The sequence below is a fragment of the Grampus griseus genome (assembly GCF_964374135.1).
Source record: "Grampus griseus genome assembly, chromosome: 1".
Taxonomy (NCBI): domain Eukaryota; kingdom Metazoa; phylum Chordata; class Mammalia; order Artiodactyla; family Delphinidae; genus Grampus; species Grampus griseus.
In genome coordinates, this window is record NC_139017.1 from 171,049,314 (window position 1) to 171,076,876 (window position 27,563).

General features: G+C 57.9%; 1 protein-coding gene across 1 annotated transcript; it reads left to right on the plus strand.

The window, feature by feature from the left end:
• The first annotated feature begins 148 nt into the window (after window positions 1–148).
• On the plus strand, window positions 149–27,563 carry EPHA2 (EPH receptor A2). The gene is made up of 17 exons (XM_082675208.1): window positions 149–388; window positions 5,046–5,113; window positions 6,860–7,529; window positions 15,839–15,994; window positions 16,100–16,432; window positions 16,970–17,085; window positions 17,556–17,709; window positions 18,187–18,286; window positions 18,760–18,815; window positions 19,062–19,187; window positions 19,281–19,466; window positions 19,639–19,700; window positions 19,805–20,014; window positions 20,222–20,371; window positions 21,108–21,301; window positions 21,893–22,048; window positions 26,663–27,563. The coding sequence occupies exons 1-17, from the start codon at window positions 304–306 to the stop codon at window positions 26,766–26,768; spliced, it is 2,928 nt and encodes a 975-aa protein (XP_082531334.1). The 5' UTR covers window positions 149–303; the 3' UTR covers window positions 26,769–27,563.

Sequence of the window (27,563 nt, forward strand, 5' to 3'; positions counted from 1 at the left end):
GGAAGGACCTGGGGGGCGCCAGCGAGTCCAGCGGGCCCAAAGAGCCCCTCCAACCCCCTCGGGACTTCCCCTCCCTTCTCGCTGGGTGCCAGCCCGGCCCCTTTAAAGACATTCCTGAGGGCGTGGCTTCGCTGACGTCAGCGCGGGACATGAATGAACAGGAGCCGGTTCTCACTCAACTTCCATTAAGCACTCGGGGCAGAAGTTAAGCGCAGGCGGCAGGAGGGAGCCGGACATCGAGGCCTGCGCGCGGGCGTGCGGGAGCCGGGCACGGAGAACCGGGCTGAGAGCAAGGAGCGCGACATGGAGCGTCTGGCACCCCGCGCCTGCCTCGCCCTGCTGTGGGGCTGCCTGCTGGCCGCGGCTGCCGCGGCGCAGGGCAAGGAAGGTGAGTGTGCGCTCCGACGGCCACCCGGCCCGACCCAGCCGCGGCGGCCAGACCCCCGGACCCCCGCTCCTCCCAGAGCCAGGCGCGCCTGGACGCGCGCAACTTTGGAAACTGACCTGGCGCCGCCCAGTCCCGGAGTGCTGAGGTCGGGAGGACTTGCTGGCTGCGATCGGGACGAATTTGGGACTCCCCCACCCGGGGTTATAGGGGCTCCGGGGACTAAGAGGTTGGGGCCTGGGCGCGCGGGGTTCAGAGGCCGCAGAGAAGGGGGCCCGGAACTCTACTCAATGTTCTGTGATGACCTAAATGGAAGGAAATATAAAAAAGAGGGTATATATGAACCTATAACCGATTCACTTTGCTGTACAGCAGAAACTAACACATTGTAAAGCAACTATACTCCAATAAGAATTTTAAAAAAGAAAGAAAGAAAGAAAAGGGGGACTCAGGGCGGCCACACGGTTGCAGCCAGGGTGGCGGTTTCAGGAACGCGTCCCGGCGGGGGCTCGGGGTCCCTTGGAGAATGGGCTACCTGGGGGCCTTTCCGCCGGCTCAGCTTCACGGTGAATTCGCTAACCTGCTTGCGCCGATTTTGTGGAGAAGGCGTTTCTGTGGAGGCCCCTCATTTTGGGGAGGGGTCTCTTCGACAGGCGAGGAGACAGACCCCTGCAGAAGCCCCAGCTCCCTGAGATTTTCTCCACGCCGCCTTATGCCTCCAGTCGGGGAGGAGAGCTTGCGGGGAGCTTCGGGCCAATCTGCCCACGCACAGCCTTCCCTCCTTCCCTCCCCGCACTCCCAGGCTCGGGGGGCAAGGCTCGGGCCGCGAGAGCGGACAGGAAGTCCCAAAGTCAAGCGTTCTGAGCAAGGGGTGACTCAGAACGAGGAAATGCGGCAGGTGGGGGCGCGGCCGCCCAAGGTGTGGAGCCGTCACCCCAGGGTCACCAGAGAGTCCGAGCGCCCGGGGGTGAGGGACTGCATCACCCACCCCCGCCCCAGCGCTCCCGCTGCCGCACTGCGCGAGGGGCCGCGGACTTTGCCCTGGGCGGGGCGGGTGGTGGATGGGGACGTTGCCCCTCGGCTAGGGTCGCAGAGAGGATGGGGGCTCTTGCCCTTGGCCGAGGACCTTCCTGTCCATCCAGCCGAGGCCGGTTTCAGTTTCCGACTGAGAACGAGTTTTGCCCGCTCGCCGGGGCCGAGGGAGGTTTCCGCAGGCTCCACCAGGGGGAAGTGCGGAGGAAGCCCTGGCCCGGTGAGAAGTTTCCTTGAGCCTTGCCTTCCTTTTCCGCCTCCCAAACTGGGGTTGGAGGTTTTGCTGTTCCAAGTTCGGTGGCAAAGAGGCCAGAGCTGGAACTCTTGGAGGGTGGAGGCGGGGGTGGCATCCTGTCCCCGTCCCTGAATCACTCAGGGTCTCTTGTCCCAATGTGCTGGAGGAGTGGGTGGCAGGGATTTCTGTGATCCTCAATACCCGCCCCCCCTCAGCTTTTTGTCCTCCCCCTTCCCGGGGGATTGCGGTTGGAGAGAAGGGGAGAGACAGCTGGATTCACTACAGGCCTTTCTTGAAGGCTGCCCATGGGGGGTGGGGGGACTAGGCAGGAGGGATGCTACTGGGCGATGCTTGTGCTGCAGCCTTGTTCTTGTGCCCCTCTGCCGAGCCCTCCCCAGCCTAGAAGACTAGTGCCCCCCCATGGAACGGGGGGAGGAAAAGGACAGGGGAACATTCTTCCCTAGGCTTCAAGAGTCCCTGTGAAGGACTCCCTAAGGAGGTGTGCCCGTAGTGGGGGGGTGGGGGAGTGATGGCCCAGCTGCCGGGATTCTGGCTGGATCTGCCTGGGGCTGCGTTGGGGGTGCAGAGACACGAGTCCCTTCAACCCTTCAAGTGAAGCTGCTCTTCGCTTCCCTTCTCCTTCCCCGTGAGTGGAGGAGCCAGGCTGCCTTGGGAGACCCAGATGGAGCCTGTTAAATTCTCAACAGCCACTGAGTCTGTCCTCCTTTTACAAATGGGGAAACAGGGAGGCCCAAGCCCTCCCTCACTAGGGCCCTCTGTATAGGGAGGGTTAGGTGTGAGCATGTATGTGGCTTTTTGGGCTGCCGGAGCCCAGGGCCCCCGCACCCGGGTGTGTGCTGGGTTTTTCTGAGAAGGGAGAATAGCTGGGCAGGGCTGCAGGGCTTGTTGACTTGAGGTGCAGCTGGGAGGTGGGCTGGAGAACGCTCAGAAGGCCTGGAAAGTCCTTGGCTTCTGGATTCCCTAAGAGCCCAATGTGCTCTCTGTCCCCTTCCCTTTTTCTTCTTCATTCTTCCCCCTCCCCGCCCCCCAGTCCCCCGCCTCCCTGCTTCTTTAGCAATTAGCTGGTCTGGGTTCAGGAGGGATGGGGGGAGCAGGGAGGTGACACTAGGGGAGTGGGTGGTCGCACTGCCTTTGAGTAAAGAGCCCTAAAACAATATGGACCCAGAAGGATGACATTTATGATGGAACTTCAGACTGAGAAGGAGGTTTTCCTGGGGGTGGGAGGAGGGACGGGGGGGCTCCTGGATGAGCCCTGCTTAGCCCAGGCTTCTCAGTGAAGCCTTCGGGGGCCAGCCGAGGGGCTGTTGGCCCCTGCCCCTTCCAGGAGCCTCAGACCCTGGAGGCCGCTCAGGGAGAGGCCGCACCCGTGCAGCAGGGTGGAGGGACCGGGGCTGGGCGCCTGTTCCTGGTGATTGGTTCTAGGGAATTTCCCTGGGAGGGGGCTCCTTCCTGTGTGAAGGCTTCTTTTCTTCTCTGATGAGCCCTGTGATATTTCTAGAGCCAGGCCTGGGTCTGGAAGGGGAGCGAGCTCTGGCAGGGGTGGTGGGGGTCCCTCCGTGCCAGGTTAACCCTTCAGAGCCTAGGAGCCATGAGCCCCCTTCCCCAGGGGCGCAGACTGCAGCTTCCCACGCCTCTAAGGAAGGGGGGTATGCAGGACCTTGAGGGACACTCACCTTTGTCCGCCCTACACACCCAGCTGGAGCCCCCAGATTCCTTCCTGTGTAGCCAGGACATTCCATTTGCTAGTGGGGTTAGTGAGTTTTCCAAGCCTGAGCCTTGGGCATGTCCGAACAAATCCCTGCCCTACCCACCCCCCAGCCACCCTCCCCTGTCCCCTCAGCCTTGGGGCCGCTGCCACGTCGGATTTCCTCTCCCTGTCTGGGCTGTGAGGCCCTTCCTAGAGAGACGTGGCCCGGGTCAGCAGCGGTCAGGTGGCAGTGCTTCATCCCTAGGCCTGGGGGCCTCCAGCCCAGGCGAGCAGGGCAGTCTGTCCTCAGGAAAGGGTTTCTCAGACTCTCCTCAGGCCCCTCTCCCCCTCCCTCCCCATCTCTCTAAATCAGGCCCATCTCCGCCTGCCTGGGATTGCACCCTTAGAGTCATTCTTCCAGGCCTAGGCCTTGAGGAATGCACCTTCTGAGGCCATATTCCTCATGCTCCAGACTCCAAAGGAAGTAAGCACTTGGTCCCTTACCCCCCCCCCCCACCTTAGGGCTTTACTCTTGGAATCCAGGGACCTTGTATAGGGTCCATGCCTCAGTTTCTCCAATCTCGTTATCCACCAGGGAGGGTAGCTTCTATTGGCAGCTACCTGGACCTTACTTGGAAATGGAGGAGGGGGCCATACTGGGGTCTTGGGTCTTGGCTGTAGCCCCTGAGCCTGGCAGAACCCGGGGTGGACCAGTGGGAGGTGCCCAAGCGGGGGTGGGGCTGGATCTAGGGAAACCCCTGGCAATGTGTCCTTCCCTCGGTCTCCAGATGCCTCCCTGGGGATAGTGTGGTCCTGGCACCTGGTCCCTCTGGGCCTGGAAGTCCTCTTTAATGGTTTCCATCCCTGGTCCCCTAGGCACCCCGGCAGGGCAGTGGCCAGGGTGTGAGCGACGGGGGCAGCGGGAGCGATTTTCCCAGGGAGGGGACCTCGCCAGCTGTGTGTATCTTTGGGTCCCTCCTAAAAGCCCCTGTGGGTTCAGGGCTTTATCCTGCCTGCTCTGTGGCTTTTGTGGTGGGAAGATCGGTTTCCAGACCCCCCCACCAATCCTGCTCCCCTCCCTGGAGCTGTTCCCACCTGTGAACAGCTCTCTCCTCTTGGAGGGCCATGAGACATGTGTGTACATACGTGTGCTGCATAGGCATGTGCTACGTGGCCTGGGTGGGGCTGAGGGTGTTTTGTGCTGTGTGTGTATGGAGGGGACGTGGCAGGAGCGGACAAGAGTGCCTCCAAGGCCCACGTGCATGTGAAGTGCTGCGGAGGGGCCCTGTTTCAGGAAGCAGATGGGGCAGCGTGGTGTCACTTAATAGCCCTGCTCGCCCCAGCTCTCTACCCAGCTGTTGTTCCCCTGCTGGGCCAAGCTCTGTCCTGCTCTGCCCAGCTGGGGGCTGCTGAGGGGGCGGCGTGGGCTGGGAGACGTGAGGCCTCACCCAACCTGCTCTGTGACTTTGACTAGGTCCCATCCCTTGCCTGGAGCTCTGCTTCCCTGTTTCTGGAGAGACGGGTCTCTTGGACATGGTGACCCTGTGTGGTGGGGTCTCTCTCTGAGGGCTGAGGAAGCCTTCAGGGCTTCTTGGGATTCCTGGGGGACTCTCACCTTTTCCACCATGGCCTGACCCCTGAAGATACCCCCAAGCTCACCCAGCGCCCTCTCTCATCTCTTCCAGTCGTCCTGTTGGACTTTGCTGCAGCTAAAGGGGAACTCGGCTGGCTCACACACCCATATGGCAAAGGGGTAAGCCTTCAGGGTGCGGGTGTGGGCATGAGGAAGCTGAGACCCAGGGAGGATGAGGCCTGGCCCAGATCAAACAGCTCAGCCAGGGTTCAAACTCAGGTTCCTGCTTCTCACACCAACTGGGCAGGCTGGGGTTGGAAGGTGGGGAAAGGACCCGAGAGGTGGAAAGAGCTGGGGAGACAGCTGAAGGCCCTAGCAGAGCAGGACCCTTGGATGCCCCAGAAGGCTGATGGTCAAAAGGGACCCCCTCTCGCTCCCTTCATTCCCCTCTTGGGTGGGAAGGGGTTAAAGGCTCCCCCTGCCTTTGAGGTCCCAGCCCAGGAAGTGAGGGGTGAGGAAGAGACAGGGAATGTGGGCTCCCAGGTCCCCACAGCCCCGGGAAACCGGATCAGGTTCCTTCCTGCCGGGCCCTCTCCCCGCTCCTCCAGCTGTTGTTTCCCTTTCCTGCTCGGGGTTGAGTTTGTTTTGCCTCCTTCCCACCCAAGTTCACTCCCTCCCCTCCCTCTGCCCTGCCCTGCTGTGACCTGGACCGGTGGGCCAGACCCCAGGGTCCTCTCCCTGGCTTTGCCTGTGACGACTGTGTGGCCTTGGGGAGGATACTGCTGCTCTCTGGGCCTCAGTTTTCCCCTTGTTGAATTTGTTCTGGGGCCTTAGCTGGGGAGAGCGGTGTCTCCAGGGGGATAGCTGGGGACAGTCTCTATTGCTGGCCAGACCTGCGGAGTCAGGCACTTGTCCCTGGTCACCTTAGCTCCGAGGAGGCCTGGAGTTTACCTCTAGTGGATTTCCAAGATCCTGGAATGTTCAGCTGGGAGAGAGCACAGATCACCTAATGCAGCCCAGTCATTATATAGAGTGGGAAACTGAGGCCCAAGGGCATCTGAGGCCCGTGTGACACAATGCAGTCCAGGTCTTTTTCCTTGGCCCCTTCTGGTTTTTTCATTCATTTGCTCATTCATTCAACAAATACTTTCCTGAGTACCTACTCCATTTCAGGTAGGCCCTGGGGATACAGAAATGAACTAGATGCAGTCTCTGCCCTAAGGAGCTCAGAATCTCGTGTGGGAGCCAGGTGTAGTTGTCACCACTTAGGTGCTAAGGTAACAGAGACTGTGGGAGCCAGGGGGAAGCACTTGCCCCAATCTTGGCCCAACCTGGGAAGTCTTCCTGGAGGAGGCTGAGCAATGTTCTGAGGAGTGATGGGGGATTATCCATTGATTCTGACTTAACCTCTTCCCTGCCACTCACACACGTCTACACAGTGAATTATAATGATAATAATAATAGGGAGAATAATGATAATGATACCAGCTGCCTCGTATGACTGTCACCCACACCAGGCAATATGCTCTGCACTCGACATTCTGTCATTTATCTTCACAGCAGTTCTGTGAGGTAGTTTTTGCCCCCATTGTACAATGGGGACTTTGAGGCTCAGAGAGTTTAAGTGACCTGCCTGAGGTCACATGGGACCCCCAGCCTCCACCCTCAGCTCACTGTATAGTATACGGGTTCAGCACTGCAACACTGGGGTCAGGGACACCAGGGGGTCAGATCCAGCTCAGCCACTTGTAGTGTGTGACGGTGACTTGAAGCCCCTCCCTGGGCCTCAGTTTCCTTCCCTGTAGAATGAGGACAGCAGGAACCATAGAGCAGCTTCCTGATGCCCAGCTTTGCCACCTGGGCGATGCCTCTGGGCCTCAGTTTCCCCCAGGCACCTGCCCACACTAACCTGTCGGCCCCGTGCAGTGGGACCTCATGCAGAACATCATGGACGACATGCCCATCTACATGTACTCCGTGTGCAATGTGGTGGCCAGCGACCAGGACAACTGGCTCCGCACCAACTGGGTATACCGCGGTGAGGCCGAGCGCATCTTCATCGAGCTCAAGTTCACCGTGCGTGACTGCAATAGCTTCCCTGGGGGCGCGAGCTCCTGCAAGGAAACCTTCAACCTCTACTACGCCGAGTCTGACGTGGACTATGGTACCAACTTCCAGAAGCGCCAGTTCACCAAGATCGACACCATCGCGCCCGACGAGATCACGGTCAGCAGCGACTTCGAAGCACGCCACGTGAAGCTGAACGTGGAGGAACGCTCCGTGGGGCCGCTCAGCCGCAAGGGCTTCTACCTGGCCTTTCAGGACATTGGTGCCTGCGTGGCACTGCTCTCTGTCCGCGTCTACTACAAGAAGTGTCCCAAGCTGCTGAAGGGGCTGGCCCGCTTCCCCGAGACCATCGCGGGCTCCGACGCGCCCTCCCTGGCCATCGTGGATGGCACCTGCCTGGACCACGCTGTGGTGCCGCCCGGGGGTGAGGAGCCCCGCATGCACTGTGCAGTGGATGGCGAGTGGCTAGTGCTCATTGGCCAGTGCCTGTGCGAAGCAGGCTACGAGAAGGTGGAGGACGCCTGCCAGGGTGAGTGACGCTGCTGTGGTGGCAGAGAAAGGGGGTACTGGGGTGGAGGCTGTGGTCCAGGATCTGGTCTCAGCTCTGGGATGTGGGGATCTTGGTAAGGTGGTCCCTGCTCAGACATGCAGTGGTTCTGTTAGTGAAGATCTCGGAGGCTTCCTGGCCTTATGATTGGATTCACTCATTCACCGAGAATGAATACATTGAGAAACGGTATGGAGGTTACCAGTGAAGACTCTAGGAAAGAATACCTGGGTTCCAATCCCAGGTTTACATTTAGCTGTGTGACTTTAAGCCAGTTCCTTAACCTCTCTGTGCCCGGGTTTCCTCATCTGTAAAATGGAGATGAACATAGTGCCCATCTTGTAGGGTTGTTATGATAATCAAATGACTTAATACTTGTAAAGTTCTTAGGTCAGCGTCTGACACATAAGCGTTTTTAAGTGTGATTGTTATTTTTGATTCATCCCACAAGTATATCTTGAGTATCTATTATATACCAGCACTGTGGGCACATAGCACAGTCCCAGGAGCTAGTACCATCTCTGTTAACTCCCTGTGACTTTAGGCAGGTCACTTAACCTCTCTGGGTCTCAGGCTCCTCTTTTGTACATGGAGGTGAGTTAATTGAACAAGGATTCGCATCCCCTGGCTGTACATGACAGTTACCTGGGGAACTTTTTGAAAAATGCCTGCGTGGGGGGGATACTCAGGATCTGCCCTCCCCACCTGACCCTCCCCAGGGCCATGGACTCAGATCCTCCCATCGGGGCTTCTACTGATGACAGATTGAGCCCAGAGAGGGGGCCAATTAAATCAGTCTCTCTCTGGGAACAGGGCCTGGGCATTAGTGAGCTCACACTGGGAGGCTGTGGCTTGGCCCGGCCAGGACCTGTGACAGCGGAAAGCTCTAGAGCAACGTGGATTTTTTCAATGGGTGACTTTTTCTGGAAATGGCTGTGGGGCAGGGCATTTGTGGAATGTAGGCTGACCTTTGGAAGGCCAGCTCATCCCCTCTCTCTGGGAGCTTCTTTGCTGAGATAAGCAGGGTGTTGAGAAATTGGGGGGTTAGGCCCTACAGCTATACATACCGACTGAGTGACCTTCAGTAAATCTCTCTTCATCTCTGGCCTCAGGCTTCTTGTCCGTAAGACAAGAAGTTCAACTATACTAGCAGACTGTATACTTGGTTTTTAGCCATGGATCCTGCAACCCATGAAAGAGTTTCAGGTATTGGAGGAGCCTGAAGCCCTTTCTCATGGGCTCCACTTGCCTCTTAAAACAAATCCTCAGAACCCTGCTTAACACAGTCTGCAAACCCCTGAATGACATGTCCCCTCAGAGCCTTTCTGTGCCTGTGGTGTAGTCTCTGCTCTGGCCCTTCCCACCACCCTGTTGTCCTCCCAGCTCTCCTCTGCTCTTCAGGCGGCCCCTGCTTTAGGTGACCTCAAGTGCACACTCCCAGTTTCAGACAATGACTGGGGGGGGGTGCGAGGGAGCCCAGTGGGTTGAGCAGACTCCTCCCACATGACATCCTCACACAAGAATGCAGGGGTGCGGGGTGAGGGGCAGCTGAAAACTTTCCACAGGCTGGTGATTCAGGCCCTGCAGAGATAAGTGGACAGTTGAGGTTGGGGAGGGGTGTCTCTCTCCAGGAAGGGGGGCAGGCTTCCCTCCCCAGGAAGTGGGGGGTCAGGGCCTCACAGGCTTTGTTTGTGAAGAGTTGAGCCACCCCAGGGTAGGGAGGACTGGTTTCCAGGAGCGAAATCTTTGACTTTGCTTGTGGGACCCTCTCCACTGCCGGCCACCTGTTGCCTTGGTTTTTCCTCCTTAGGGTCCCTCTCCCAAAATTCCCTTCAACATGGTTTAGGGACCCTCTGTGTGGTTGGGAACCCCCAGCCCGGCTACTCTTTATCCCTCCAGACCTTCCCCAGCACCCCTGACCGGGATGCCAGTGGAGATAATAACAGTAATTCCTGTAGAAAAGTGCTCTTCAAAAAAAAAAAGAAAGAAAAGAAAAGTGCTCTTCCAGGGCAGGCATGAGCTCGGCGAGCACTTTATCTTGTTCCTGCTGAATCTGTACCACCTTTCGTGAGAGGCAGGGACTGTTATCAGCCCCACTTAACAGACAGGAAACTGAGGCTCAGAGACGTGAAGAGACTTGCCTGGAGTCACACAGCTAAGATTTAGTTGCATCAGGATTGAATCTAGGTGATGCAGCAGCGTCCAAGCTGGAGGATGGGTCAGGAAACGGGGTGGGAAATGACCAGTTCCTTTGGAATCCCTGACTCAGCTCCTGGCCCTGGGACAGACTCTCAGGGCAGCCCCGGGATGGTGGGTCCTGGCGCAGGATGTGAGGTAGTTGAGGGGCTCTTACCGAGCATGTTAAGGGAGAAATGGAGAGAGATGCAGGGTCTGCCTGCCCCCACCCCCCGCCGCCTCACCCTCCACGGGGCCATGGACCCAGATTCTCCCATTGTGGCTTTTATTGATGACAAACCAAGCCCAGAGAGGGCGCTGGGCAGGCCAAGGTCACCCAGCACCTGGTCCAGGTTATTCCCAGCGTTTGTTTCTCCTGAGAGTTCTTTCCCCAGGAAGCTCTCAGCTCAAGAAAGAGTTAAATGGACAACGGAAGAGAGGCACCTCCCAGGTGCTGTGCGGACAGGTGGGCACACTGCCCAGAGAGCTCTTGTGAGCTATGTCAGGAATGAGCCAGCTTCCCTCCAGCTCCCCCACTCCCCGCCCTCCCTCCCCAGGCCTGCCTAGGGGACAGTGGAGTCACTCAGGCTGACCGTCATCTCCCCCGGGGAGGCTTTGTCTCCCTGTTTGTCTCTGCTTCCTGTGCTGGCATCGGCAGCTGAGCTGGTGGGGCCCCAGATAGCGCCTCAGCCGTGGGGACTGCCGGCCAGGTGAGCAGGTGGCCAGCGGCTTTGGCCAGAGGCTCAGCCCAGCAGCTGGGAGGCCGGAGCTGGAGGTGGGGCTGCAGGGTCAGGAATTCCCTCCTTGGAGGCTGCTGCTCCCTCCAGGGGCCCAGCCCCTCGCTCCTGCAGCTTCTCTGTCCCCCAGTTCATGGACACCTCATCCCATGCTGAGCATTTCCCAAGTGAGGTTTCCTTCTGTCTTCACAAACAACCCAGAGAACCTGAGGACTTTATCCTCATTTTACAGATGAGGAAACTGAGGCCCAGAAAGAGGAAACAGTGACCAAAAGAGCTGGGGCCTGGCATGGGGAGGGCTGTCCCCAAGTGCCCCTGGCATATATCTTTCTACCCACAAGCTGTGTGACCTTGGTGAGTCCCCTCTGGGCCTCATTCTCCCCACCTGTAAAATGGGTAGGTTGGAGCCTTGCTGACTTAGCGATCAGAGCCTACCTCCTGTGACTTTCTGCCGTGGTTCCTTTTGAGAACCTGGGTTGCTCTGGCAACCTGCAGACTGGGTGACCTCACAATGTGTGCAAGGAGCCGGGTCCTAGTGCTGGCATCCTGAGTGGCCCAGGCCTCTCCCAGGGTCCAGAGTTGAAGGGGAGGAGCTGATTGAGGTGGTCCTTAGACAGGGTGTCCCTGAGCCATGGCAGGGGCTGTTGGCAGTCGGGACAGGGCTGATCCCCAGGTAGGGAACTCTGTGCGCTGTGACTCTTGGGCTTGTCCCCTCCCTGGGGAGTGCCACTGGGCCTTATTTCTGTGGAGTTTCCTCTGGCCTGAATGGGGGGTTGGGGGTGGCAGCTCCCACCTCTGTGCCCTGCTCACCCTGCCCTCAGCTCACACTGGGGGCAAATTCAGACGCTGGCAGCTCCATGGGGCGGCCCCTCCCTCCCTCGCTGAGGTGAGTGAGTCCCCAGAACGGAAGGAAGGAGGCAGGGAAAGCAAACAGAAGATAAAAGGCTGGTGGTAGGGAGACAGCGGGAAGCAGAGGCTGTGCTTATCACAGCTTGGTGGAGGAATGCGTACAGATAATTCCCCAGGGTGTGTGGGAAAAGGGCAAGGTGCTAGCAGCAACTGGGCCACTGGGACAACTGCTTCCATGGGGGCGACAGGGCCTGCTGGGGACTGAGAAGCTGCCGGGGTCTGGAGTTATCAGTTCCCCTCATTTGCAGGGTCAGTAACTTACGGGGTCGCCGTTTGCTGCCCATCAGGGCACCAGACGAAGTCCAGGCTTCGCATCCTTGGACTGAGGGGGTGCACGTGGTCGTCAGCTGGGCATGGCTTGGGGAGGTGACTGGCTGCAGGGAATTGTCACTGCGACCTCTTGACCCTGTGATTGACCCTGTGACCTCGCCACCACCAGCAGCCCGGGAGGTTGTTGGGCCTTGGGGGAGGGGCTCTGCCAGGGGCTGGATTTGCGTCATGCCAGAGGGTGTATGTCCCTGAGTCACACCCCATGCTGCCATCTGAGGGGCGGGCATCGGGAACTGGAAAAGCTGGGGTGCAGCCCTGGGTGCAGTCACCATGCCCCAGTTAGTTCCCCTGCTCGGAGTGGCCCCGGGCCTGCCAGGCGACTGGGGTCAGAGGAATTCTCCACAGGTGTGTCAGAGTCAGCCTCCGGTGCCAGGCAGGTGGTGTCCCGGTGCACTGTCCCCGCAGGGTCTCCCTGGGAACTGAAACGCCGCTCATTTCTGTGGCCCTAGAGCTCGTGTTTAATGAGCACGTGGGTTTTGTCTTTACTCACATATTCATTCATCCATCCAGTCAGCAAACACTAGCTGAGCACCTACTGCATGCCAGACCCTGTGCTGGGACACGGGACACAGATAATTCTTGCTCCCCACGAGCTGCCAGTCTCATAGAGGATCCTAATATGTGCAGAAATCATTTCCAGTGGAGCATGAAAGCCAGGCTGTGAATTCCCCTGGAGCAGAAACAGTGTTTATCTTGCCATGGTCTCCCAGCACCCAGCACTGTGCCAGACACGTAGGAAACGCTCAATTTCTATTTGGTAAACATAAGAGTGAGTAATAGATGCCCTAATGGTCAGAAGGGGACCAGAAATTGGGCAGTCTGGGAGGGCTGTGTAGAAGAGCTCAAGCTGGGTATTGAAGGATGCATAGGAGTTTGCTGGTTGGCGAAGGCACCATGGGTAGTTTGTGTATGTGAGTATGTTTGAGAATGTGTGAACACCAAAAGTGTGACCCCTGTCCCCACTTGCCTGCCCTGCACGCCAGGAAATCCAACCAGGCAAAGTCAGGAAGACACAGGGGCCTGCTGGTGTCAGACACATGAACTCTGGGGCCCCTGAGCACGGGCACACTCTGGCAGGGCCCCTTGAAGTTCTGTGGTTGGAGGAGGGGGCACCACATTCTCGTCAGGCAAGTACATGCCTTGTTGGTGCTGCCTCTCCACTGTAATATCTGGCACATCCGCAGCGGAAATCTCTCCAAATTCCCTCTTTCCTGCTGGCAGCAGACGGGCCACCCCCGGGCTCTGGGACCAAAGAATGGAACCCGCCTCTTCCCCCACTTCCGCCTCTTGGCATAGGGCTGGGGGCTGGGGAGCAACCACGTGGTGGGGAGTGGGGACATTGTGGGTTTTGCAGGTGGCTAAAACCTTGTGGGGGCTCGTGGTCCCTCCCCAGCCTGAGAGCCTGAGCCGGGAAGGTGCGATAGTGTTCTAGGGGCCCCTGAGCACCCCTACTCCGCGGGGCCTGGACCACCTGGAGCCAGCACTTACCCTGAGTATGAGCCCCTCGGGTGGACAAGTCAGGGCATTTGGGGGAATTGAGATCCCAGGATAAACATAGCCCAGCTTTCTGAAGTCTCATTTTTACTTGAAGATTTGGGGGAGGAGAGAGCTATTTTTGTATCGTAACAGATAAGTTATGAGAAGGACTGCAAAATACACGTGGATTTCTTAAATACAATAGGAGGCTTGAAAGACCTTTGGGCCTTCCTTGAAGGAGGCCGCTTGGAGGCCCCAACAAACCCCCACCCACCCCCCGGGCTTGATTCTAAGCTTTCCTCCCCATAGGACATAAATGTGCCCAGTATGAGAAGACGTATGTTAAGAGGGGGCACAGCCCCTCGCCCCGCCCCCCAGCTGCTCTGAAATTAGTTTGGGGATTTTCTGGCTGTTGAAGCAGGTCGGACCTCCTTTCCTCTCTCTTCCGGCTTGTTTCAGAACATTGATTTCTCTTTGCTCCAAACTGAAATGTTTGTGAGAAAGGAGGGAGGTTCGAGGTCAGGCATCCTGGGTTTAGGTTTTGGGTTCGTGTCTTAGGAGCTTGTTGACCTTGGCCAAGTTCTTTTTCCTCTCTGAGCTTCAGTTTCCTCACCTCCAAAGTGGAATGAATGATAACAGTGCCTAGTATAACAGACTTATTGTGAGGACTAAATGAATGTCAAGTGCATAGCCCAGGAACTGCACACAGCGCTGCTGAATCAGTGGTGGCTGTTTGTAACTGGGGCTCCAGGCTCTGCACAGAGGAAGTCGGGTCCCAGGTCCCTTCTGTCCTGGACAAGCCCCCTTCCCTACAGCGTGTGCCTGAGCTCTTTCAGGGCCTGTGCTGACATTCTGAAGTGGCAGGACAGCCAGAGGAGGTGAGAGAGACTTCTGGGATGGTCCCCCTGGGGCCTCCAGCAAGCAGTCATTAACGGAAAGTCACTATCCAAGACCTTAGGAACTGGGTGTCCTTTGAGTCCTGTCCCTTGACTCCCCACCTCTCTCTGCTCGCATAGAGGACTAAAGGAGGGAGACTGTCCACAGATTTTTCTTGATAACGTAGATCTGACTATGCCATTATTCTCTACATCAAACCTTCAATGGCTCTCACTGCCCCCAGGATAAAGTCCTTGACCTGGCATTAAAGGCCTTTCTCAATCTGGTCCCTGGAGATCACTCAGCCTCATTGCCTGCTGCTTCCCTGATTTCCGACCACAAAGGCACTCATACTTCCTGTGTTAGCCTTGCTGTTTCTCACCCCTAACTCCTCCTCCCAGTATTTCTGCCCTGCTGAACTCCTACTCAGCCTCTAAACCCCAGCTGAAATATCTCCTCTATGACTCCACAAACCTCCAGCCAAGCTTGTCTCTACCCCCTTAGCCCTTTGCCCACCCCTTTATTTATTTATTTATTTTAACTTTTTATTTTATATCGGAGTATAGCCTGTTAACAATGTTGTGATAGTTTCAGGTGCACAGCAAAGCGACTCAGCCATACGTATACGTGTATCCATTCTCCCCCAGACTCCGCTCCCATCCAGGCTGCCACATAACATCGAGCAGAGTTCCCTGTGCTGTGCAGTAGGTCTTTGCTGCCCACCCCTGTATGGTGGACATTGTCACGTGCTCTAGCTCCCAGAGGTCAGGGGCTTTGTCTCATCTCGAGGTCCATGCACTGGGCTGCACGCAGAGTTGAGGATCAGTGTTTGATGACCATGACGCTGGAGGCTGGAGGTATCTCAGGACCCTCTCCAGAGTAAGCTGAGGGCGGGAACGATAACTGTAGGGTTGGGTAAGAGGTCCCTGGGTGACCCCACCCCACCTTGGCCACTTCAGCAGCTGCGCAATCCCTGGACAGCCCTGCACAGTGTCTGGGTAGCTTCCTGTCTGTGGGACCAGGAAAGGGCTTGGGGCAGGGGCAGGCAGGGGCAGGATAGGGTGGTGGGAGGAAGGAGCCTCTGGAGTCAGGTGTCTGAGCTCCCCCGGCTTGGCCAGGACAGGACCTGCCACCGGGGGAGGGAGAGCTGCTTTCTGGCCGCCCTTGTGAGTGGCGGAAATGACTGGGTCCCTGAAAGCAGGTCCAGAGAAAATGCCGGGGGCCTGGCCTTTCCTGCTTCCTGGTCAGCCAGCCCCGGAACAGGAAAGCGGTCGGGTCCCAGGGCGGGGGGCGCACCTGCAGAGGTAGCATCCTGATGCCCCCGTCTGATCTGTGAGTCAGCAAACACAAATGGCGAAGAAGAAGCAGTCACTGCCCTGGGCAGCTCTCAGTCCAGGTGGGGACCTGCCAGGCTGGTCCGCACGGATTAAAGGATCTCTCCAGGTGGGCAGCAGGCGCTGTCCAAGGCTGAGCCAGCTGTGAGATAGGATTCTTAGGAAGCTGGAAGGTGAGACGTGGGCCTTGAATGCCAGGCTCAGGGGCATGGTGCTTCTTGCAAGAGCCACTGGGGAGGGGGCTGCAAAGCTTTGGAGCAGGAGGCAAGGCACTTCCTGGGTGTCTGGCCCGAGCTAGGTGCTTACCACGCATTTTCTCATCACAAGACCTTTTACCAATGACAAAACAGGCCCATAGAGGTTTAGTGACTTGCCAGGGGTCCCAGGGCCAGGGAGGGAAAAGTCGCTCGGGGTGAGAACAGGCTGAGCTGATGTATGTCCCTGTGCCTGCCAGCCTGCTCGCCGGGATTCTTCAAATCCGAGGCATCCGAGAGCCCCTGTCTGGAGTGCCCCCAACACACCCTGCCGTCCTCCGAGGGGGCCACCGCCTGCGAGTGTGAGGAAGGCTATTTCCGGGCCCCGCAGGACCCACTTTCAGTGCTCTGCACGCGTGAGTCTCACAGCGGGTCAGGGAGGGGTGACAGAGCTGGGCGTGGTGATGTTGACATGTCCAGGCCTACCTGGATCCAAGCTCTGCCCTCTGCCCTCTGCACAGGCCCGCCCTCCGCCCCGCACTACCTCACGGCTGTGGGCATGGGCGCCAAAGTGGAGCTGCGCTGGACGCCCCCCCAGGACAACGGGGGCCGCGAGGACATCACCTACACTGTCACCTGCGAGCAGTGCTGGCCCGAGTCAGGCGAGTGCGGTCCCTGCGAGGCCAGCGTGCGCTACTCGGAGCCACCGCACGGGCTGACCCGCACCAGCGTGACAGTCAGCGACCTGGAGCCCCATATGAACTACACCTTCACCGTAGAGGCCCGCAACGGCGTCTCGGACCTGGTGACCAGCCGCAGCTTCCTCACTGCCAGCGTCAGCATCAACCAGACAGGTGAGGGCCCAGGGGTGGCAGCTGTGCCCTTGGGGCCCGCCCAGGTGGGGCTTCATGAGGATGGCCACTCAGGGTTCGGCTGGGTTCAGAGAGAGACAGCAGCAAGTGGATAAAGACACAGTCCCTGTAATCACTTCCAAGCTCTGTGACGGTGGGCAGATTACTTAACCTCTCTGAGCCCCAGTTTCCTCACCTGTAAAATGGGCGTTCTAGGGCTTTTGAGAGGATTTAATAAACTCTTGTATATAAGGCTCTTAGAACAGTGCCTGGTCCATAAAGAGGTTATAGCAAGAGTCAGATATTGTTTTAGTTTTATTATTTATGCACTCATAAGTACTCACAGGGTACCCCCGATGTGCCGGCCTGTGGTGGGGCCCAGCCTGGGACTTTGTGCTCTGGAGCTGGAAGTTGAGAATCCCAGGTCGGGATCTAAGGAGCCTGGGCTGTGGATGGGAATGCGTCTGGGTGCATCCCCACTACTCCCCTTCCCCCGTGTGGCTTTTCACACCGCTCCCCTCCCCCCACCGTCCTGCCCAGAGCCCCCCAAGGTGAAGCTGGAGGACCGCAGCACCACCTCGCTGAGCGTCTCCTGGAGCATTCCTCCACTGCAGCAGAGCCGCGTGTGGAAGTACGAGGTCACCTACCGCAAGAAGGTAACTCTCAAAGGGGTGGGGCTGTCCCCGCTGGGCTTCGAACAGAGGACCAGCTGGTCACATAGACGCTCACTGCACAACACAGCCATCTGAAGAAGCGCTGTTCTGCAGATGAGGAAAGTGGGGTCTGGGGTCTTCCTGAGAGTTGCCTCTCCCAGGCCAGCCCAGCAGAGATTTGTGGGAAAGAAGACATAGTGTTCTGGAATCCCCAGAAGAGATAGTCTTGGGTGGTGGGGAGCCAGGTCTTGGGGATCAGACAGACCGGGTTTGAGTCCTGGGTCACGCATTTGCTGGTTATGACCTGGAGTGAGTCGCTTCACTTCTCTGAGCCTCAGCTTCCTCCTCTGTAAGGTGAGCATCGAGGTTGCTAACATAGCTTGTCACCTTGCTAAGCTGGGGCTGCTCCCTGGTGGGCTAAGCTGATGGCCCTGCCCTCACTGTCTGTCCCTCCACCCACCAAACACCCACAGGGGGACTCCAACAGCTACAACGTGCGCCGCACTGAAGGCTTCTCCGTGACCCTGGATGACCTGGCTCCGGACACCATCTACCTGGTCCAGGTGCAGGCGCTGACGCAGGAGGGCCAGGGTGCTGGCAGCAAGGTGCACGAGTTCCAGACACTGTGTGAGTCAGGGACCGGGGTGTGGGCCAGGCCAGAGTCCTGAAACAACTGGGACATTGTGGGCGGAGGGAATGGAGCAAAGAACTTAGAAGTGTCCCCTTCCTGGTCGGCCAGGGCCTAGGACAGTCCAGTGTGGGTCAGTCCAGTGTGGGGAGGGGGCAGAATTGAAGGCTGGGGGTGTGGGAACCAGCTGTGTACCCAGGGCAGTGTTGTGAGAAGGAAGGATGTGGGCTGTGGCATTGGCGGGCCCAGTTCAAATCCTGCATCGCGGAGAGAGTCCCACACACCTGAGACTACCTGCTCTATTCCCTGGGGAAGCCCTCTCATTTGCCATCTGTGAAATGGGAATAAATATCCTCATGGACCGTCACTAGTAAAGGCACCTGGCAGGTGTCTTGGGGCCCTAAAGTACAACTGGGGGTATTACCATGATTTGAAGGGGGGGGCTCCCTTGTCACCTGCTGGTCTCTCCCTGGCAGCCGTGGAAGGATCTAGCAACATGGCAGTGATTGGTGGTTTGGCCGTTGGTGTGGTCTTGCTTCTGGTGCTGGCAGGAATTGGCTTCTTCATCCACCGCAGGTTCGTTGGAGCCTATGCCCTGGGGGCTTAGGTGGGACACAGGGGCAGGAACCTCAGCTTCCTGTATGGAAACTGGGGCTGATAGAAATCTAGTCCCTGCCTCCCGGGGGGCTGTAAAGATGTAATGATCTGTCAAGGGCTCAGCACAGCACCTGCGAGGCTCAGGGCATGGTGGTCATTATGACAGTGCGTCCACACTTCCTCGGGACACGCGGGCAGGAAGCTCTGGGGAGCTCTAATGAGGAGAGCCTTCGTTACAGCCACTTAAGGGGCCATTACGGGGTGTAGATCCCAAGGAGTGAGCCCGGCTTGCTCGTTTCCTCTCCCCTGGCCTTTTCCATGCCTCTGCCCGACTGAGCAGAGTGTTGAGCGCACCAGGCCCGCAACCTGGACCAGAGTAGGGTCAGGAGGCTCCCCGGCTGGGGCAGGTCACTGACCTCCCTGCGTGTTTGGTTTCCCATGGGGTCTCTCAGGAGGAAGAGCCTGCGGACACGCCAGTCCTCGGAAGACGTTTACTTTTCCAAGTCAGGTGAGATGCAGCGCCGTCTCCATGCCTGGCCTGCTGTCCCCACGGGCCTCCCCGGCTCTGTGGTAGAGATGGGGGCAGCCAGAGCACTCCCTGGGCATCCTTGGGCAGCTCAGAGGGCTGAGCCAGAGGCTCCTGAGGTGCCCGGACTGTTGCCTACTCCTCCTCCCCCTCCCCCAAGGCAGCCCCTCGTAGGGACCCCTCCCCTCCCCAGACTGTCTGTGACCCTGCCCTTCCTTCCCCTCCCAGAACAACTGAAGCCCCTGAAGACATACGTGGACCCACACACATACGAAGACCCCAACCAGGCTGTGCTCAAGTTCACCACCGAGATCCATCCGTCCAGTGTCACGCGGCAGAAGGTGATCGGAGCAGGTGAGGTTAAGCGCTCGCCGAGGGACCTGGTACGGGTTGGGAGCAGCCGACGCCCGGGCTGACTGGGATGTCTCCCACATCGCCTGCCTGCAGGAGAGTTTGGGGAGGTGTACAAGGGCACGCTGAAGGTGTCGGTCAAGAAGGAGGTCCCCGTGGCCATCAAGACGCTGAAAGCCGGCTACACAGAGAAGCAGCGGGTGGACTTTCTCAGCGAGGCCAGCATCATGGGCCAGTTCAGCCACCACAACATCATCCGCCTGGAGGGCGTTGTCTCCAAATGTGAGGCCCGGCTTCAGAGTGGGCTGTGGGAGACCCACGTGGGGGGTGGGGGAGGGGCTGCCCACGGGGCCTCTAATAGGGTCTCTGTTCAGAGCTGTGCCCAGCCCCGCCCCGCCTGCGCCTCTTCCCTCCACCTGTGGCCATCCCCTCACACCTGTGCTCACCCCTGCAGACAAGCCCATGATGATCATCGCCGAATACATGGAGAACGGGGCTCTGGACAAGTTCCTTCGGGTAAGGATGTGGGCCGGGGCGGGGCGGGATCTGTGGCTGGCGCTTAGGGGCCCTGGTGGGCGCGGGGCTGGCTGGCTGGCAGCTGAGGGCCTGTGCTCTGGCAGGAGAAGGATGGCGAGTTCAGCGTGCTGCAGCTGGTGGGCATGCTGCGGGGCATCGCGGCCGGCATGAAGTACCTGGCCAACATGAACTACGTCCACCGCGACCTGGCTGCCCGCAACATCCTCGTCAACAGCAACCTGGTCTGCAAGGTGTCTGACTTCGGCCTGTCCCGTGTGCTGGAGGACGACCCCGAGGCCACCTACACCACCAGTGTAAGGGCTGGGGCGGCTGTCACCTGGGATGGGGGCCTCAGTGAGGTGAAGCAGCCCTCGCTCTGCTCCGGGGTCCTCTCCCCTGCCCACCTGGGGCGTGGGCCTCAGGTGGCAAGAACACCTCTGGGGAGCATGGAGGAGGGGCCCTGACTGCGATCGTCCTGGGGGTGGCCTAGGGGACAATAGTGATTGGCCAGGTCCCCACAGGGTGGCAAGATCCCGATCCGCTGGACGGCTCCAGAGGCCATCTCCTACCGCAAGTTCACCTCCGCCAGCGACGTGTGGAGCTATGGCATCGTCATGTGGGAAGTGATGACGTACGGCGAGCGGCCCTACTGGGAGCTGTCGAACCACGAGGTAGGCCCCCTCGCCCTGCCCAGCCCCATCCGGATCTGAACTGAAACCCTTTACTCATCCTCGAATCCCAGGGGCTGGGCAGAGAAGAGTTTTGGGGGCTAATCTTCATCTGGTACACCCCTTCATTGGTTCGTTCCGTGAATGTTTCTTGAGGGCCTACCATGTGTCAGGCCTTGTGCTGAGCTCCAGACCCAGTCCCTGCTTACACTCAGCAGAAGGACGAGGAAAGAAGTAGTGGGTGTGGGGGAAGTGTGTGCGTGCACGCATGTGTGTATCTGTGTGTGTGTGTGTGTGTGTGTGTGTGCAAGTGCCTGGTGCCTCATGCAGCCTAGAGGCCTGGAAGGCTTCCCAGAGGAGGTCACGTCTCAGCTAGGACTAAGGCACAATAAAGCAGCAGCAGCCGGGTGAGAACACGGAGGGGAAGAGTGCTCTGGCTGAAGGGAGCAGAGAGTATAGGTGCCCAGAGACCGCGGGGAGGCTGCTGCAGGGCACACAGCATGGCTGCTGCCCAGGATACCCTGTGAGGGAACAAAGTCAGGAGACCCTTCCTCCTCTGGAGACATCCTCTTAGCACCTGTCCTTTGTGTAGCGCTGAAGGTTGTGTGTCGTGCCTAAGGAAGGAGGCCAACCCCGCTGTTTCGGGGGCTCCCCTTCTCTCCTCTAGCAGCCCCTGTGTATGGGGGAGTTTGGGGGCTGTGAAGGCACCCCTGAGCATCCTGCTCGCCCCCTCCCCCAGGTGATGAAGGCCATTAATGACGGCTTCCGGCTTCCCACACCCATGGACTGCCCCTCCGCCATCTACCAGCTCATGATGCAGTGCTGGCAGCAGGAGCGCGCCCGCCGCCCCAAGTTCGCCGACATTGTCAGCATCTTGGACAAGCTCATCCGCGCCCCCGAATCCCTCAAGACCCTGGCTGACTTCGACCCCCGGTGGGTTCCATACCCTCAGTCCAGGGGGCCCCCAGTTTTACTCCTGAGCCACTTCAGCGTAACGGGCAGCCAGGGGTGGTGGGCAAGGGGCTCAGAAGTTACGCGTGGGCTTTACTCAGACTGGACCGGGTTGGCTCAGGAGGCACTAACGGAACCAATCAGCACACACAGTAAATGTGCTCAGCGCTTAACGTGTCTTAACTCATTTAAACAGCTTAGGAGTTGGGTCCTGTCATCATCCCCCTTTTGTAGATGAGGAAACAGACGTAGGGCAATTAAGTGTCTTATGTGCTGGCAAGTGGCCAGGCTGGGACCGTGACTCTGAAAACCTGACTCTCTTAACATTTGGTTATTTTGTAGTAACCGGTGGTGGTATCATCAGTAGAAGCAGAGGGGTGGCAGGAGCTATAAACACTGACTGCTCCCGACACATCAGGCAGACTCCCGGAAGCCCACCTGACGTGGCTGCCCCGTTGTCCAGCTGAGGGAACCGAGGCACAGGGCAGCTGAGCGAACTGCCGGGGTTAGGGAGCAGCATCGTGGGCTGGACCCTGCAGCCCCTCACTCGCGGGCCGGTATCTCCTGTTGCAGGGTGTCCATCCGGCTGCCCAGCACCAGTGGCTCAGAGGGTGTGCCCTTCCGCACGGTGTCCGAGTGGCTGGAATCCATCAAGATGCAGCAGTACACTGAGCACTTCCTGGCGGCCGGCTACACGGCCATCGAGAAGGTGGTGCAGATGACCAACGAGTGAGTCTGCGCTCCTCCCCGCCCGTGCCTGCCCTCTCCCGCCTCCCGCCTCCCCAGGCTGCCTCTGGCTCCACCACCCATCTGCTCTTCTCTCTACCTTCCCAACGCTCCCCTCTCTTCTCTTTCTCTCTCCTTCTCTTTTGGGGAGGGTGGCTTTGCAGGAAGGGCAGAACCAGGCTGGCAGCCAGCAATTCTGGTCACTTACTCGTGGCTCCGTCCCCTTCCTACATCTTTTTTCCACAGTGAGAAAATAATAGTAATTGTGATCATAACCATAGCATTTATCGTGAGCTGTGCCAGCTCTGTGCCTGAGCACTTTGAATCAGCCCTCATGATAACTTGGCAGGTGGTTCCCGTCAGTAGTCCCACTGGGCAGGTCAGAAACAGTACAGCCCAGGGTCCATGGCCATTTGGGGGATTCCAGCCCTGGTCAGTCAGGATCCAGAGCTCAGGGACCATGGAGGTCATTAGTGGAGAAACTGAGGCTCAGAGAGGTTACACAGCTTACTCCAGGTCACACAATTTGTAGCTGAGAAAAGAAAGGCTTCACTTCACAGCCATCACCTGGTTGAATTCCCTATTTGCCTTGTGAATAGATGCTATTATTACTTCCCTATTTAAGTAGGAAAACTGAGGCTGAGAGGTTACATAGGTTGCCCGAGGTCACGCAGCCAGTTAGGGGCAGTGTTCCTCTCCAGGACGCTGAGAAGAAATGGGCAGAGCCCTCGGACTTCCCTGGCTGATGCCGAGGAGAGAGGGCACCAGGCCAGCCCATCCCAGGCACCTCTCCCCGTGTGGTTGACTCTCAGCTCTGCGGTCCAGCTTGGCAAGAAGTGGCAGTTGCCCCTTTCCCTGGCCCTGGGTTCTGCCTTTTGTCAGGCTGCCCTATGGGAGCTCTTCTCTCCTCCCAGCTCCAGCATCAGGGACCCTTCCCGGCATGGACTTGGCATGGACACCTCCTCCCACCCCAGGAGGGAGAAGACATTACCCTCTTAGCTTTTTGTGCTTCTAAAAATACTGTTAGTTCCCAATAGCCCAGCTTGTGTAAGGTCCAAAGTCATGGTGGGAATGAGCCTTGGGGCTGAGAGGTTTTGGGAATCACATGGGAAGGGATGACCCAGGCGTCCCACAGTTCTGGGTCACAGTTCTGGGATTTGGGCCTGTGTCTGAACATTCTCCAAGGCCTCTGAAAACTGCTCAACTGGGCTTCTGACCTGTTGCTCAAGGCCTCTCAGACTAGGCCCCAGCCTGTCCCAGGGGAAGGCTGGGATGAAAGTCAGGCAGGGACAGAGCTGACCAGAGGGCGGCACGGAAATGTGGAGAGAAGAGACGGGCCCCAGGATATCTTTTGTTTCCAGCCAACTGCAGGGTCCAAAGCTTGGGCTCTGCAGTCACACCTGGGTTCGAGCCCACACTGGCCACTCCCTAGCCGGTGGTTTTGGTCAAATTAGGTTCCATCTTTGAACCTTGGTTTCTGTTTCCCCATTGTGGGGATTGCATGGGTGCAATACAGATGATATGCCTGGTACGCAGTGAGGGCTTAACCCATGTCGCTCTTCCCTTTTCCTCCATGCCCTTGCTTTCCACCCATAGCCTGCGGGCAAATACCAGGGTTCCTCGGCTCCCTCCTCTAACCTGGGAACCTGGAACGGCCCCCTTTGCCCCTCCAGGAGCTCCCACTGAGGACAGTACAGCTTCTCTCCTGGGTGAGCAGAGCTGAGGGCACGGAGAAGTGCATACAGGAAACACATGTTCGTAGAAGCTTCCCGAAATAGCCCGGGGTGCTCCTCGGCCAATTCCTTTCCCACGAGCAGGAAGGAGCAGGGACGGGGCTGTCTTGGATCGGTGGAGGGTGTGTGTGCTGTGTTTTGAAAAGGCCTGCATAAAGGCAGGAAGTCATTCCACGCTGCTTCTCCTCCCATCAGCTCCACTGGTGCTCAGATCTGGGGCCTGTGTGACTCACACCACTGCCTCCTTCATTACTTCAATTAAATGAAAGAAAGGGGGGTCTCAAAGTGCTTTTGCACCCCGAAAGCTCTGTCTGCACATGCTGTGGATCCCAGTGCGAGGCTCTGAGCCGCTCTCAGAATTCAGCCCTTCTGGGATGGGGTCTGGATTTCGGCTTCAATGCCCTTACCCCCGCCTTTGCCTCCCTGCTTCCTTTGGCCCCTCCCAGGGGGCTGGCCGCCCGGTTCCCTGTGGTCCCACAGTGGCCACCTTTTCTCATCTTGAGCATGCATCGTGTTATTTTGGACTCACTTGAGTTTCTAGCTGGAGTAGTGAGTGGTTCTAAATGTGTTTCGAGGAGCTAATGAAAGCAGTGGATGTCACACCCCAGAAAAATACCCAGTCCAGCAAAAGGCCCATCCGGTGTGCGAGGCTGTGGCATACGGCGTCCTGAGAGGGCGTGGGGACACTGGCGGATGGGTCTTCTGGTCTCCGAGTGCCAGGCGTGGCGCTGATGGGATGTTTGCTGAGAGGATGAATGATCAGGCCACCTCTCCCTCCACTCTCCTTGCACCAAGGGCCAGAGCACAGTCGGTGCTCACCGGGGAGACTGTGGCCTTTGAATTCCCTGAGGCCGGGGCTGGCCTTGCGAGTGCTCAGGAAGAAGGCGGCCTCAGTCACGTGCTTCCCCACCCCTGTGATGGGAGTTGATCCAAGGAAGGGACTGCCTTGGATCTCCGAGTGGGGAACTGAGGCTGGGGCAGGAACAGACTTGCAAGAGGCCGCAGGCATTGGCCGGTCTGGGAGCCTCATCCTGTGTGTGTCCCTGTTTATAGTTAGGAAACGAGGCAGGGAAGGTTTGGGGGGCTTTGTGTTGGAAGAGACTGGGGCTGGGGCAGGTGGCTTAGAAGCATCTAATCAGAGCTCCTATTTTACGTATAAAGAAACTGTGGCCCAAAGACAGGACAGGACCCACCCGAGACTCTGGTGGAATCCAGGACTAGAATTCGGCCTCCTGCCTCCCAGCCCAGGACTCCTCCTCCTAGATGGACCTCAGAAGCACCCTCAGCTCCCGCCCTGTCAGGTTAACTTCACCAACCTGGGAGAGGGGCCCCAGGCAGCCTGGGCAATGGCTCAGTCGCCACTAAAGCATTCATTCATTCATTCATTCGGCAGACACTCCTTGAGGGCCTACTGTTTACCAGGCCTATCCTGGACCTTGGGAGGGGCTGGGAGTGAGGGGATGAGCCTGGGGCACTAGGCCCTACCGTTGCTCTGCTATAGCTAACATAACCCACTGGTCCTTAAACCATACATCAGGGTCTTTGGGATCTGATCAAATGCAGACTCCCTGCCCTGCCTTCAGAACTTCAAAGTCAGTGAGTCTGGAGTTGGGCCCAGGATCCTGCCTTTTCAGTAAGTGCCTCCTTCCCTGCTGGTCCGAATACTTACCTGGGAGCCACACTTAGACCTGCAGGTATGGGGAAAACAGTGCTTCTTTTCCAACACCCTCAACTGCATAGGTTAGAAATGGCGCTGTAGTGTTAGGTTAGGAAGTTCTCCCAGATGTCTGACTCCTGGCCTTCCTGCTTCAGTCCCTGAGCCGCCCTCCCACACACCTGAAAGTCATGTCTCTGGAACTGCAAATAGGAGCTTGCACCGTATAGTTAGCTCCCTTTACAGCCAGGAGAGGGCCCGTAAAAACCTGGTGTTTTCATGGGTTTGGGCTGGTGGACGAGGATGGTGAAGGAGGAAACTCCCAGAGTAAGCAGTAAGGTCTGCTCCAGGGCTCTTGGAGTGTAAGTGGTTTTACAAGGGGATGGAGGGGCATGGAAAGGAGGGGCAGGGAAGGGCTATGGGCTCCTGGGCGCGTCTTTCTATCTGGTACTAATGCCGCCTTACCCCTCTGCCACCAGTATCCGGGATCTCCCACTCTCCAGTTAGGCACTGTTATCCCATTTTACAGGTGAGGAAATTGAGGTCCCTAAAGGGAAAACCCCTACCTCAGGGTAACCTAGTCACTGGATCTGGTCACCTGAAAGCCCCTCCCATTAGAGACCAGCAGGACTTTAACCTCTGATGGCCCCTCAGCAAGGATCTCCTGAGTCCTTCCTCCGTTATGAGAACTTGGAGGGAGTGGAGGTGAAATAAGGCGATGGCTGTGACGAGACCTCGGGCAGAGAGCTTTGCGCGACACCCCCAGAGGGTCCCTGGCATCTGGTGATGGCATCAGTGCTGCCTGGGGAGGAGCCTTACCTGGGGACAGACCCCAGGGTGGGGGAGGGAAGCCTTTGTTCACAGCTGGCTTGATTCAGCTCCTCCACCTCTTAGCCTGGGTCACTTTGGGCAAGTCACTTCACCTCTTTGAGCCTCAGTTTTCTAGTCTGCAAAATGGGGGCAAAAACAGCACCTACCATAGATTTTGTGCAGATTTGATTTAAAAAAAAACAAAGCTGCTCGCGTTCAGCGCTTCAATCGTTTTGTGAATTTTGTCGGCAGGCTTTCCGGATATGCATCCACTCATCAGACCTCTGCCTTACGAGCTCTGCCCCCCAGGCACCGAGGGCCCCCTCCCCAGTCCCTCCTCTCTCCCATCACCTCCCTGCCATGGCTGCCCACCTCTCCAGAGCAGGCCGCTCACTCTCCCTCTCTCCTTCCCCCGCACAGCGACATCAAGAGGATTGGGGTGCGGCTGCCCGGCCACCAGAAGCGCATTGCCTACAGCCTGCTGGGCCTCAAGGACCAGGTGAACACAGTGGGGATCCCCATCTGAGCCCTGACAGACCTCGTGACCCCCTCAGCTAAGAATACTTGAAGAAACAGACTGGCTTTCCTGCCAGCTCCATGCTGGGCCACCAGGGACCTTATTTATTTCTAGTCCTTCTTTACTGATGCCACCCTGAGGGCTCTGCTGGGGGGTCTTGGACGATACCTTGGCCTGAGCTGAGGAGATGCTCAGGGACCTTGGGCAGGGGGGCCTCTTCACCTACAAAGGACAGACAGCCAAGCACTTAGCGGTCACCATCGTGTTCCCAGCATCCCCTGGGGCAGGAGCCCCGCCAAGGCCTTTGGACACACACGTGGGACATTGCTAAACTGACCTCCCCTTCGCCGTCTCAGGAGGTGGGGCGGTCAGCCTGCAGCAGTCACAGGAGCAGGGTACCTCACGAGAAGAGGACAAACGGCAAAGTCAGCTGGGCAAGACCCACAGCGGTTCTCCCGTCCCTCTAGTGCCTTCCTCAGCCCCCCAGGCCCCATCCTCAGCCCCCACGGGCCAAACACTTGCTTCCTCGGGGCCCTCACAGGATGCTTGGTTGTGTGGAGGGTTTTTTTTTTTTTAAATATATATTTTGTACTTTGTGGAGAGAATGTGTGTGTGACAGGGGCCCGGCTAGGACTGGGGGCAGACAATGGCCTGTGTCAGACATTCCCAGGCTGGGGGCTGGCCCATCCGGCCTCTCACCCCTTTAGACAACATTTTCTACTCTGTCAGTATTAATGATTTTGTTCTGTTGCGTATTTTTCTTCGAACCTTAATTTATTATTATTTTTTTTATATTTATTGTTA